This window comes from Vombatus ursinus, unplaced genomic scaffold, assembly GCF_900497805.2.
Source record: "Vombatus ursinus unplaced genomic scaffold, bare-nosed wombat genome assembly UNPS02006925.1, whole genome shotgun sequence".
Lineage (NCBI taxonomy): Eukaryota > Metazoa > Chordata > Mammalia > Diprotodontia > Vombatidae > Vombatus > Vombatus ursinus.
In genome coordinates, this window is record NW_020946703.1 from 22862 (window position 1) to 37150 (window position 14289).

Below are 14289 nucleotides of genomic sequence, written 5' to 3' on the forward strand. Positions count from 1 at the left end.
CTCTAGAATAAAATAAAGCTGCCTGAGACTGGTATTTCAAGTCTGGTTCCAGTCTAGTGATGGTTGTCCATTGTTCTCAAAGATGACCAAAATGACATCACTATGTTAGAGTCAAGTTACAGTGATTCTGACAGTGACTGATCAGACTAATATGAGCTTGGAATGCTTTACCATAGGTTGGGCATAAATAGTCCACATAAACATTTGGAGTGGATTCTCTAAATTTGCACATCTTGCATTTTTTATGAGCTGCTTCAATATGACTTTGCTCATAGAGCGCAGCATCTTATTTGATGTGGGCATGCCATCCTGAGTGATCCTTTGTCAGTATCTTCCATGTCACACAATTGATCCCAAAGTTCTTCAGAGAGACCTTGAGAACGTTCTTGAATCATTTCTTCTGACCACCATGTGAACTCTTGCCTTGTGTGAGTTATCTGTAAAATAGTCTTTTAGGAAAGCACACATTTGACAATTGAACAACATGGCCAGCCCAGTGGAGTTGTGCTCTGCAGTAGAGTTTGAATGCTTGCAGTTTGATTCAAGAAAGGATATCAATGTCTGGTACTTTATCCTGCCAGGTGAGAGAATCAGAATCTTCCTAAGACAATTCAAATGAAAGCAGTTTAGTTTCCTGGCATGATGCTGGTATATTCTTCAGGTTTCACAGGTATACAATGATGAGGTCATTCCTACAACTCTGTAGACCTTCAGTTTGGTAGTGAAACGAATGCATCTTATACCTAACACCTAATACTTAACACCTACTCCAACCTACCTTCTTTATGTCTAATTCTCTACACATATATATGTCAAAGAGATCTTGGATCCTTAGTACTTTGTAATCACAAGTTGTGGGACCCAGACAACAATAGTCTGTAACTTCTGGAGCAATTTGAAGCATTCCTTTCTCTTGGCTTCAAAATCAGTGTGTATATATATATATATATATATATATGTATATATATATATATGTATGTATATATATATATATGTATATATATATGTATGTATATATATATATATACATATATACACACACACATATATAAAATTACTCATTTCCTTTCACAGATAGCTAAGAGCTGACTTTGCTATGGAAATGAAGAACTACACAGTTGTGACTGAGTTCATCCTGCTGGGAATCCCTGAGACAGAGGGGCTGGAGACAATGCTCTTTGCTCTCTTCTTATCTCTGTACCTATGCACACTGTCAGAGAATGTGCTCATCCTCACGGCCATCATTTCTTCCTCTCATCTTCATATCCCTATGTATTTCTTCCTAGGAAACCTGTCTATATTTGACATGGGTTTCTCCTCAGTTACTTCACCCAAAATGTTGTTCTATCTTTCTGGTCAGACACCAGCCATCTCTTTCCAGGGATGTGTAGTCCAATTGTTCTTCTACCATTTCCTGGGTGGTACTGCAGCCTTGTTGTACACTGTAATGGCATATGATCGCTTTGTTGCCATCTGTCACCCTCTACGTTACACAGTTATCATGAATCATAAGCTGTGTTTCATCCTTGCAACAAGTACCTGGATGAGTGGGTGTGTTCATGCTACCATCCTGACCTCCCTTACTTTCCAGTTACCTTATTGTGACCCCAACCAAGTAGGCTACTATTTCTGTGACATTCCTGCTGTTTTAGCTCTGGCCTGTGCAGATACATCTTTAGCCCAGTGGGTTAGTTTCACTAATGTTGGTCTTTTGCTTCTCATATGCTTCTTCCTCATTCTCATTTCCTATACTCGCATTAGGATCTCCATATCAAGAATACGCTCCGTAGAAGGTAGAAGGAGAGCCTTTTCTACTTGTACTGCACACCTCACAGCAATCCTTTGTGTCTATGGGACCATTATCATCATCTACCTACAACCCACTCCCAGTCCCTTGCTTGGCTCAGTGGTTCAGATATTAAATAATCTTGTGACTCCCATGTTGAACCCCTTGATCTATAGTTTAAGGAATAAGGATGTGAAATTTGCCCTCCACAAAGTGTTATATAAAATGGGACTCAGTAATGAGAACGAATAAACCTCTAAAAATAGATGGACAAAGCTTGATTCCTCCTTGGCAAACCCAATTTGCTAAGAACATCTTTCAAACTTTGTTATGAAACTGCTAACCATTGTAAATTATTTTATCTTCTGAGCTTACCAATTCTTACAATATATATTTGTGTGTTTGTATTTCCCCATGTTTTATAATGTAATTGTACATATAACTACATATTTTTAATCATGAATATCTTCTTTTTATTATGGACTTAATAAAAATCAGCAAACATTAATATTTCTATATGCAAAGAAGTACAGAAAAGAAAAATGCATATGAAACTATAGTTACATCATGTCTGGTTTTTCAAAACATGTCAATTTCATACAGTAGTAACAAAACTGTCATACTTATTTGCCTGTATCCCTCTGAAATTTATTTACTGTCCTTGGTATATTTTTAAATAATTTATTAAGGCATTTTTTCTTCCTTTCCTTCTGTTTTTAAACCTCTATCATTTCTAACCATCCCCACCTACCTCTAAATAGAAATTCTACTTTCAAGTAAGTATAGTCAAGTCAAAAAAATCAATGCATTGATTCCACCTGAAATTATGTCTCATTCTGTACTTCTAGTCTGAACCCTCTGCACTGAGAGATGGGAAACACAGTTCATCTTCAGTATTTTGAAGTCCTGATTGGTCACTGCATTTATCAGAATTTTGAAATCTTTCAATATTATTGTCCTTTCCATTATTGTGGTCATTATGTAAATTGTTTTCCTGGCTTGTTTCACTCTGCATCTGTAATTGTTACTCAACAAATGTACTGGTTGGTTGATTTTCCTTTATAAAAAAAAAACTTTCTTACTTCTGTCATCCTATCAGAGGACATGCAAAGGTAGAGAGACCCACTCACCCACCCCCAGTCTTTCAGTCAGAGGTATATCTCCTCTATCTTATAGGGGCAGAAAAAAAAGGTGATAAGAAAATGAAAAAGGCTAAAGTTGTAAAGGAGCACTGAAATTGCTTTCTGTTTCTTTCCCTTCCTCTCAGTTTATGAAGAGGAATGAGAATTGGGTCCCTCAGTAGAAACTAGATAATATAATTGTGCCTGAGCCTGCCAATTAGGAGTATCAATAAGAGCCATGGTATGAAGTGGTGAAAATTCCCAACATTTGACTGGCGGAGTAGAATCCCTATGGTGAGACAATAAGTCACTAAGAGAGTTGCTGTATTTTTTTTTAGGCAAAGATACCCATTTATCCAAATCACAAGAAAATAGAAATCAGAGAAGGTATCCATAGGAGTATATATGTCAGACAATACAGAAGGAAGAAGCTTTCTTAATGGAAGCAATGTGTCCAACCAAGAAAGAGAGTTCTAGATCCAAACTAAGTGGAAATTTCCTGAAACAGTAAAGATATTACATTTGGTAGTTTGATTGGTATGGCTCTGAAGAAGTAAATAAATTTAGATAGATTTGTCATTTTTATTATATTAGCTTGGCCTACCTATAAGAACTGATATTTTTCCAATTATTTAGATCTGACTTTTTTGTGGAAAAAGTGTTTTGTAATTGTGTTCATATACTTGCTGGGTTTGTCTTGGCAGGTAGACTCCAAAATATTTTATATTATCTATATTTATTTTAAATGAAATTTCTCTTTCTATCTCTTGCTGCTGGGTTTTGCTAGCAATATATAGAAATGCTGGTGATTATGAGGGTTTATTCTATACTCTGCAATTTTGCTAAAGTTGTTAATTATTTCAAGTAGTTTTTCAGTCTATTCTCTAAATATACCATCATACCATCATCTGCAAAGAGTGATAGCTTTGTTTTCTCATTGCCTATTTTAATTCCTCCAATTTCTTTTTCTTCTCTAATTACTACAGCTAACATTACTAGTACAATACTGCATAATACTGGTGATAATGAACATCCTTGTTTCACCCCTGATCTTGTTGGAAATGCTTCTAGCTTATCTCTATTATATATAATACTTGCTGATGGTTTTAGATACATGTTCCTTATCATTTTAAGGAAGACTCCATTTATTCCCATGCTCTCTAGTGTTTTTAATAGGAATAGGTGCTGTATTTTGTGAAAAAAAAATTTCTGTATCTTTTGAGATAATTGTATGATTTCTGTTAATTTTGTCATTAATATGGTCAATTATGCTGATAGTTTTTCTAATATTGAAACATCCCTGCATTCCTGGTATAAATCCCACCTGGTCATTGTGTATCATCCTCATGATAAGTTGCTGTATTCTCTTTGCTAATGTTTTACTTAAAAATTTTGCATCTATATTCATTAGGGAAATTGGTCTATAATTTTCTTTCTCTGTTTTGGCTCTTCCTGGTTTAAGAATCAGCAACATATTGGAATCATAAAAAGAATTTGGTAAGAATGCTTCTTCACCTACTTTGTTTATATAGTATTGGAATTAATTGTTCCTTAACTGTTTGGTAGAATTCACTTGTAAATCCATTTGGCCCTGGCTATTTATTCTTAGGGAGTTCATTGATGGCTTGTTCAATTCTTTTTCTGAGATGGGGTTATTTAAGTATTTCACTTCCTCTTTTGTTAATCTGGGCAATTTGTATTTTTGTAAATATTTATCTATGTCATTAAGAGTGTCAGATTTATTGGCATACAATTGGGCAAAATAGTTCCTAATTATTGTTTTAATTTCCTTCTCATTGGTGGTGGCTTCACCCTTTTCATTTTTGATACTGGTAATTTGGTTTTCTTCTTTTTTAAGTCAAATCAACCAAAGGTTTATCTATTTTATTGTTTTTTCATAAGTCCAGCTCTTAGTTTTATTTATTATTTGATACTTTTCTTAATTCCAATTTTATTAATCTCTCCCTTGATTTTCAGAATTTCTAATTTGGAATTTAATTGGGGATTTTTAATTTGTCCTTTTTCTACTTTTTTTTAGTTGCATGCCCCATTCATTGATCTCTTCTTTCTCTATTTTATTCATGTAAATATTTAGAGATATAAAATTTCCCTTAAGACCTACTTTGGCTGCATCACATAAGTTTTGGTATGTTGTCTCATGATGGTCATTCTCTTTGATGAAATTATTGATTGTTTCTGTGATTTGTTCTTTGACCTACTCATTCTTTAGGATTAGATTATTTAGTTTCCATCTAATTTTTAGTCTATCTTTCCATGGCCCTTTATTACATGTAATTTTTATTGCATCATGATCTGAAAATGATGCATTTAATAATTATGCCTTTCTGCACTTGATTGTGAGGTTTTTGTGCCCTAGTACATAGTTTAGTGTGTAGGTGCACAAAACCACTGAGAACAAGATGTATTTCTTTCTCTCCTCATTCAATTTTCTCCAGAGGTCTATCATATCTAACTTTTTAAAATTCCATTCACTTCTTTATCTTTTTTTATTTTGTGGTTAGATTTATCTAATTCAGAGAGTGGGAGGTTGAGGTCCCCCACTAGTATTGTTTTGCTGTCTTTTTCTTCCTGTAACTCATTTAACTTCTCCTCTAAGAAGTTGGATGCTATACCACTTGGTACATGTATGTTTAGTATTGATATTATTTCATTGTGAATGGTACCTTTTAGGAAGATGTAGTTTCCTTCCTTCTCTCTTTTAATGAGATCTATTTTTGCTTTTACTTTGTCTGAGATCAGGATTCCCACCTTTACCTTTTTTTTTTTTACTTCAGTTGAAGTATAGTATATTCTTCTCCAGTCTTTTATGTTTACTCTGTGTGTGTCTCTCTGCTTCAAAAGTTTTTCTTATAAACAATATATTGTAGTTTTTAATCCAGTCTATTTGTTTCCATTTTATGAGAGTTCATTACATTCAAATTCACAGTTATTATTACTGACTGTGTCTTTCTCTCCATCCTATCCCCCATCCCATTTATACTTTTCTCTCTCTTTCCCCCCTTTCCTTCCTCACCAGTGTTTTGCTTCTGACTGCCACTTCCCTCAATCTTCCCTCCCTTCTTTTGAATTGGCCCCCCTCCCTTTTCTTTCCCCTTTCTCCTCCTACTTCTCTATAGAGTAAGATATATTTTTATAACCAACTAATGTATATGCTATTCCCTCTTTGAGCCAAATCCAATGAAAGTGAGATTGAAACAATGCTTACCTCCCCCCCATCTTTCCTCTACTCTAATAGGTCTTTGTGCAACTTCATGTGATGTAATTTACCCTATTCTGCCTCTGCCTTTCCTCTTCTCCCAGTAAAATCCTTTTTTCACTCCTTAATTGATTTTTTTTATCATCACATCAAAGTCAACTTATATCCACACCCTCTCTGTATATACCCCTTCTGAATACCGTAATAAAGATATAGTTCTCAAGAGTTACAAGTATCTTTCCATGGGGGGATGTAAACAGTTTAACCTTATTGAATAACATGTTTTTTTTTATTCCCATTTACCTTTTAATATTTCTCTTGAGTATTGTATTTGAAATCTGATTTTTTCATCTGTCCAGCTCTGGTTTTTTTCATCAGGAATGATTGAAAGTTTCATTGAATGTCCATCTTTTCCCCTGAAAGATTATTCACAACTTTGCTGGGTAGTTGATTCTTCATTGTAATCCAAGCTCCTTTGCCTTCTGGAATATCATATTCCAAGCCCTCTGATACTTTAATATAGAAGCTGCTAAGTCCTGAGCAATCCTGACTCTGGTTCCATGATATTTGAATTGTTTATTTCTGGTTGTGTGCAGTATTTTCTTTCCCTTGCCCTGATAGTTCTGGAATTTGGGTACAATATTCCTTGGAGTTTTCATTTTGAGATCTCTTTCAGGAGGTTATTGGTGGATTCTTTCAATGACTCTTTTACCTTCTGATTCTAGGATATCAGGGCAGTTTTCCTTGATAGTTTCTTTAAAAAATGCTGTCCAGGACCTTTTTTTTTTTGATCATTGCTTTTTGGTAGTCCAATAATTCTTAAATTATCTCTCCTGGATCTATTTTCTGGGTCAGTTGTTTTTTTTAAATGAGGTATTTTACTTTTTCTTTTATTTTTTCATTATTTTGATTTTGTTTGATTGATCCTTGTTGTTTCATAGAGTCATTAGCCTCCTTTTGCTCTATTCTAATTTTTAAGGAACGAGTTTTCTTAAGTTAACTTTTCTGTCTCCTTTTTTCATTTAGCTAATTTTACTTTTTAAGGAGTTCTTTTCTTTAGTGATTTTCTTCCATTTGTCCAATTATATTTGTTAAAAATTGTCTTCTTCAGTCAATTTTTATCCTTTCTTTTCCAAGCTGTTGACTCTCTCTTACATACTTCACATTTCTTTTCCCAATTTTTCTCCTACCTCTCTTATTTGACTTTTAAAATCCTTCTTGATCACTTCTAAGAAGACTTTTTGGGCTTGATATCAATTCACAGTCCCCTTTGAGGTTTCAGATATAGTTATATTGACAATGTTGTCTTCTTTGAGTTTGTGTTTTGGTCTTCTTTGTCACCATAATGATTTTCTGTGGTCAATGTTCACTTTTGCTTCTTTCTCATCTTTTTTACCTATTTCCTGAATTTTAAAGTTGAGCTCTTCTAGTGGAGCACAAGCATCACTATCGCTAACTCCTTGTGTTGGGGTGCCAGAGGCCTGGTCACTGGCTTTGTACACTGGAGCCTCAGGTGCTGGCAGTTGGAGGTTGTAGGGGTGTGGCAGCTTACTTGGTGCTAAGCTGGGGTCCTAGTGGTGGTGTCTGGCATGTGATAAAGCCAACTGTGTTTTGTTTTGTTTTGTTTTGTTTTGTTTTCTGAATTTCCCTGGACTACACTGAACACATAGAGGTCTGGCCACAGGAGGATGACTGCCCACCTAGCGCTGCACCAAAGCACAGGGAGGTCCACTGGTCTCTCACTGGTTTTCTGAGATGGGGCTTGCTGATGGTTTGCTGGGATAATTCCTGTCCTGTAATGCACTTCCTTTTTACCCATGTGAGACAAACCTTTCCTGCCAATTTTCCAAGTTTCCTGAGCTAAAAGACTTCTCCACCCCATTTTCCTGCTGAATCCACTGTTCCAGGGTTTGTTCTGGGGCACTATTTTATGGTTGTTCAGAGGTGAATATGGGCAAGTGACAGTGATTTACTGCTTACTCTGCCATTTGGGCTCCCAGAAGTTTCCCCTTCTCAAGATACTGCATTTGAAAATCAAATAGAAAACAATCTATATGACATTTGAGCATTGAATATCTTCAGAGATAAGTTCTTGAAGGGGAGAAGGGTTAGACATCTTGTCAAGTACTAAAAGGTAAAATTGAGATGATAGTTTGATTATCCCTTATCTCTTACATGCATTAAACAATCTAACTGCTTTCTATTTTTGGAAAGTTATTATATTTGATGATCTGTTCACAAAGTGCCACAATCTTAGTGAAAACATAAAACCTCCATCAAATATCATTATTCTTTTGTTTTCTTTTTGTTTGTTTGGGGTTTTTTTTGTATTTTTTAGTGCAAAGGCATCAAACATAAGGCCTAAGGTTTCATATGCAGCCACACTCCAGAGAATGGCTTGAATCAGATTAAAATGTAATTGGAAATATTTAAAAAAGAAATAAAAATACAGTAAAACATAATGTTGATATGTGTTTTTCTAAGTCAATATGCTTCAACAGAAATCCTTATACATGGTTTAGTGACCCCCATTCTACTTAAGTTTCTTATCACCAATCTAGTGTGTACCAAATTTGAAAAACAGTCACCTGGGAGAGAGTGTCTAGAGGTAGGTCTTTCATATCTCAGAGGGATAGAAAAAGTGAGAGAGGAAAATGAAAAAAATAATAAAGTGATGGAGTATTGAAATTACTTTCTGTTTCTTTTCCTTCTCAGCCAGTGCAGAAGAATAAGAGTTTGTTCTCTCATAGGAAACTAAATAACAACACCCAGACTACCATGGCAATTAGACAGTATCAGTAAGATCAAGTGACAAACTCAAGAAAGTAGTCACAAAAAGGGGACAATTTTTATGTCCCTTTCCTAATGTCATAGGCATTTAGGATAATTTGAGGAGAAGTATGGAAGCATCTTCACAACCTTGCCTATGTGGCTAGCTTTCTTGACAAATCAAAGAAGTATAATGTAAAAAAAAAAAAAGGTTATTATATTTATTTGCTGCTGTAAATTGTCTGTCTTCTCTATTCCATTGACCTACCTTTCTTCTTAGCCAGTACCAGAGAGTTTTGATATTTATTGTCTTATAATCTAGTTAAAATCTGGCACCACTAAACCTCCTTGCTTTAATTTTTTTTCATTATTTCCTTTGATATTCTTGACTTTTTGTTTTTCAAAATGAATGTTGTTATTATTTTTCTAATTAAGTAAAAAAATAATTGGAATGGCATTGAATATATAAATTAGTTTGGGTAAAATTGTCATTTTTATTGTATTGGCCCTGCCTACCCATGAACAATTACTATGTCTCCAATTATTTAAATCTTATTTCATTTTTATAAAAAAGTTTTTTATATATAATTTTGTTTACATAACTGCTGTGCTTGTTTTGGCAGGTGTACCCCCAAATGTTTTATACAGTCTAGAGTTATTTTAAATGGGGTATTTTTAGTATCTCTTCTTGCAGAGTTTTGTTTGTGATATATAGGAATGCTGATGATTTATGTGGATTTACTTTATGTTCTTCCATTTTGCTAAAATTATTACTTGTTTCATCCAACTTTTTAGTTGAGTCTTTGGAATTTTCCAAATATATCTTTATAACATCTGCAAAAAGAGGTAGTTTTATTACCTCATTCTCTATTCTAATTCCTTCTATTTTTTCTTCTTCTCTTATTACTACTGCTAGGACTTCCAATACAATAATGAATAATATTGGTGACAGTGGACATCCTTGTTTCACACCTAATCTTACTGAGAAGGCTTGTAGTTTATCCCCATTACAAACAGTGCTTGGTGATGCTTTTACATTTTTTTAATCAATTTAAGAGTAAATTTTATGCCAATACTTTCAAGTGTTTTTAATTAAAAAAATATGTTGAAGTTTATGAAAAACTTTTTCTGTTACTTTTAAAAATGAGAATCCAACAATATGTTATTTAAAAGAAACAGAGTTAAGAAAGAAAGCCACACAGAGTTAAAATGGAGGGTTGAAGTAGAACCTTTTGCTTCAGTTGAAGCAAAAAAAAAAAGGCATGAGTGGCAATTATGATTTCAGAAAAAGTCATGTCTAACATAGATTTAATTAAGAGAGATAAACCGAGTAACTTCATTTTGATAAAAGGTACCATAGACAATGAAACAATATAAATACTGAACCTATATGCACCAAATACCATAGCATCTAAATTTTTCAAAGAAAAGTTTAATGAATTACAGGTGAAGATAGATAGTATTATTATAATAGTAGGGGAGTTTAATCTACTCCTGTACAAACTAAACAAATTTAACCAAAAAATTAAATAATAAAGAATTTAAAGAAATTGATAGAATTTTAGATAATCTACATATGAAAAACTATCTGGAGAGAATTGAATGGAAATAGAAAGGAATACACTTTTTTTCAGTGGTTCATAATACCTTTACAAAAATTGACCATATATTAGGGCATAAAAATTTTATAGTTAAAAGCAGATATTATTGATTATTGATATTGATATTATTAATTATGTTAATATTCTTCCTTATGTTAAGCCATCCCTGCATTCCTGGTGTTAATAACATTTGATTATAATGTAGACTGTTTGTAAAATATTGTTTTGATCTTTCAGCTAGTATTTTACTTAAGATTTTTGCATCCACATTCCTTAATGAAATTGGTATATAATTTCTTTTTTTGTTTTTACTTTTCCTGGTTTGGGTATCAGTATCATATTTGTTTCATAAAAGGAGTGTGGTAGGTTTCCTTCTTTACCTATTATTCCAAATAATTTATTTAATATTGAAGTTAGTTAATCTCTAAGTGTTTGATAGAATTCATTTGTAAATCCATCTGCTCATGATGCTTTTCTCTAAGATTGATCATTTATGGCTTGTTCAATTTCTTTTTCTAAAATAGATCTACATAGATATTCTATTTCCTCTTCTGCTAATCTATGCAATTTATATTTTTGTAAAAATTCTTCCATTACACTTAAATTATTAAATTTATTGCTACATAATTGGGGAAAAAAAGCCCTTAAAATTGTTCTAATTTCATCTTCATTAGTGGTATATTACTCTTTTCATTTTCAATATAATGATTTGTTGATTTGCTTTTCTTATCTTTTTTTAAAATCAAATTAACTAATTGTTTATTTTTTCATAAACCAATTCTTAGTTTTATTTATTGATTAAATGGATTTTGTATTCTCAATTTTATTAATCTTACCTTTAATTGTTAAGATTTCCAATTTAATGTTTTGGTTTTTTTTAATTAATTATTTTTCTAGTTTTTAAAAATTGCATACTCAGTTTGTTAGTGTGGTCTTTCTCTATTTTATTAATGTAAGCATTTAGAGATTTTAATTTTCCTTTAATCATTGTTTTTGCTGTATCTTGTCAGCTTTGATATGTTGTCTCATTATTGTCATTCTCTTTAACAAAATTATTGAGTATTTCTATGATATGTTCCTGAATCCACTAATTCTTTACAATTAAGTTGTTTATTCTTCAGTTAGTTTTTAATCTATTTTTCTTTGGGCCCTTAATAAATATAATTTTATTGCATGATAATCTGAAAGGGATTCTTTTAATATTTCTGCTTTTTGCTTTTAACTATAAAATTTTTATGTCTTAATATATGGTCAATTTTTGTAAAGGTATTATGAACAACTGAGAAAAAAGTATATTCCTTTCTATTTCCATTCAATTCTCTCCAGATATTTTTTCATATCTAGATTATCTAAAATTCTATCAATTTCTTTAAATTCTTTATTATTTAATTTTTGGTTAAATTTGTTTAGTTTGGACAGGAGTAGATTAAACTCCCCTACTATTATAATAATACTATCTATCTTCACCTGTAATTCATTAAACTTTTCTTTGAAAAATTTAGATGCTATGGTATTTGGTGCATATAGGTTCAGTATTTATATTGTTTCATTGTCTATGGTACCTTTTATCAAAATGAGGTTACTCTGTTTATCTCTCTTAATTAAACCTATGTCAGACGTGACTTTTTCTGAAATCATAATTTCCATTCATGCCTTTTTTTTTTGCTTCAACTGAAGCATAATAAATTCTACTCCAACCCTCCATTTAAACTCTGTATGGCTTTCTTTCTTAACTCTGTTTCTTTTAAATAACATATTGTTGGATTCTAATTTTTAATCTATTCTGCTATTCATTTCCATTTTATGGGTGAATTCATCCCATTCACATTCAAAGTTACAATACTATTTGTGAATTTTCCTCCATGTTAGTTTTACTCACTATTTTCCTACTCAGCCTCTCTTTTTATTCTATCTCTATTACCTTATATTCTCCCCTTACCTTCTTATTCTTTATATTACTCACCCCTCTAAAATTCCTTCCCTTATCTTCCTCTCTCACCCTTCTAATCTTAATCTATATACCCTTCTAAAGATCTCTTCCACACTCTGTCCACCAGTTCTCTCACTTTTCTAGAATTTCAGAAGGCTTCTGAACCTCTTCCAATGTACACTTTTCTCCCTCCTTAACCCAGATGAGATTAAGATTCCAACATTACCAGCCCTCTACCGCCATATGTTTCCTCTGTATTTTTTCTTCCTTTCATGCCTTGTTTTCATGAGATAATTACTCCTTTTTACCTTTTCCTACCCAATTTTGTTTTTTTTTAGATTCACCCTATCATATACAACTCAGCCTCAACCTTTCAAACTACCTCCATGAGAATAAGCTTTAAGAAAACTAATAACATGTTCACATATCCAAAGTAAACAGTTTAAACTTTACCAGTGCCTTACAATTAGTCTTTAATGATTTCCTTATATTTCTTCTGGATCCTTAATATCAATTTTTTTCATTAAATTAGGTGTTTTTGTTACAAATATCTGAAAGTCTTTCAGTTCATCAAATGTGCATTTGTTTTTATTAAGGAGTATACTCAGTTTTGCTGGGTAAGTTATTCTTGGATGCAACCCCAGCTCCTTTGCTCTTTGAAAATATACTGTTCTAAGACCTATGGTCTTTTAATGTAGAACTACCAGGTCTTGTGAAATCCTGTGGTTTTTTTTTCCACAGTATTTAAATTGTTTATTTTTTTTCTTGTTGCTTGCAATATTTTCTCTTTAACCCAGGAATTTTGAAACTTGTCTATGACATTCTTGTAACTTTTCTTCCTAGGATCTCTTTCAGGTGGTGAACAGTAGATTTTTTTCTATTTCCATTTTACTTTCCTGTTCTGGACCTTCAGGAACACTTTCCTTAATAATTTCTTATAATATTGTATCCAGATTATTTTTAATCATAATTTTTAGGTAGTCAATCAATTCTTTTCTTGTCTCTCTTTGATCTGTACTCCATATCAATTGTTTTTCTAATAAGATGTTTCAGATTCTCTTCTATTTTTTCTAGTTTTATTATTTCTTGGTGTCTTATAACATCATTTGATTCCACTTACCCAAATCTATTTTCTAAAGAGTCATTTTCTCCCTTAAGATTTTGTATCTTTTTTTCCAATTGGTTAACTTTCTTTTTATAATTTTCTTGGATTGTCTTTATTTGATTTTTTAATTCCTTTTTAAGTTCATTCAATAGTTCTTCTTGGATTTGTGTCCATTTAATGTTACTCTTGGAGGCAGGAGTGACTTTTTTTAACCTTACTATCTTCCTCTGATTATGAACTCAGATCTTCTTTAACACCAAAGTAGCTATCTGTGGTTGGGTTCTTTTTTCTTTGTGTACTCACTTTTATTTTTATTTATCTTTATTTTATTTTTAGCAGCTAATTACTGTTATTGCAATAATCAAGTTTTAATCCCTAGTTGTAGGTAATTTTGCCCTAAGCTTCAGATTCACCTTATTGTTGTTTTCTAAATTTTGTCCTGGGTCTCAACCACAGGGATTCCTTTCCTTTTCCCGTAAGCCCCAGTAAGGGCTCCAGCTAAACTGTTCCAAAAAATGTTCTTGCCTCCTGTGGTATGGCACTCACCAGGTGTGTGATCATTGCTCCTCCCCCACAGACTTAGAACAGGATGAGTTCCTTCAATCTTTCCCCATTCAGCCATCTTCTGTTCTTTAAATGAAAGTTTGTAAGGTAAAAGTTCATGAAGTGAAAGTTCCTGGGACTGTGAGGTAAAAGCTCCTGAGGTGAATTTTCTTGAGATTGTGAGGTGAAAGTTGAGGTGAAATTTCTTGAGGCTCAG

General features: G+C 32.7%; 1 protein-coding gene across 1 annotated transcript; it reads left to right on the forward strand.

The window, feature by feature from the left end:
- Positions 1-1096: 1096 nt before the first annotated feature.
- Positions 1097-2038, forward strand: LOC114033399 (putative olfactory receptor 10D4). The gene has a single exon (XM_027848916.1). The coding sequence runs from the start codon at positions 1097-1099 to the stop codon at positions 2036-2038; it is 942 nt and encodes a 313-aa protein (XP_027704717.1).
- The last annotated feature ends 12251 nt before the right edge of the window (positions 2039-14289 follow it).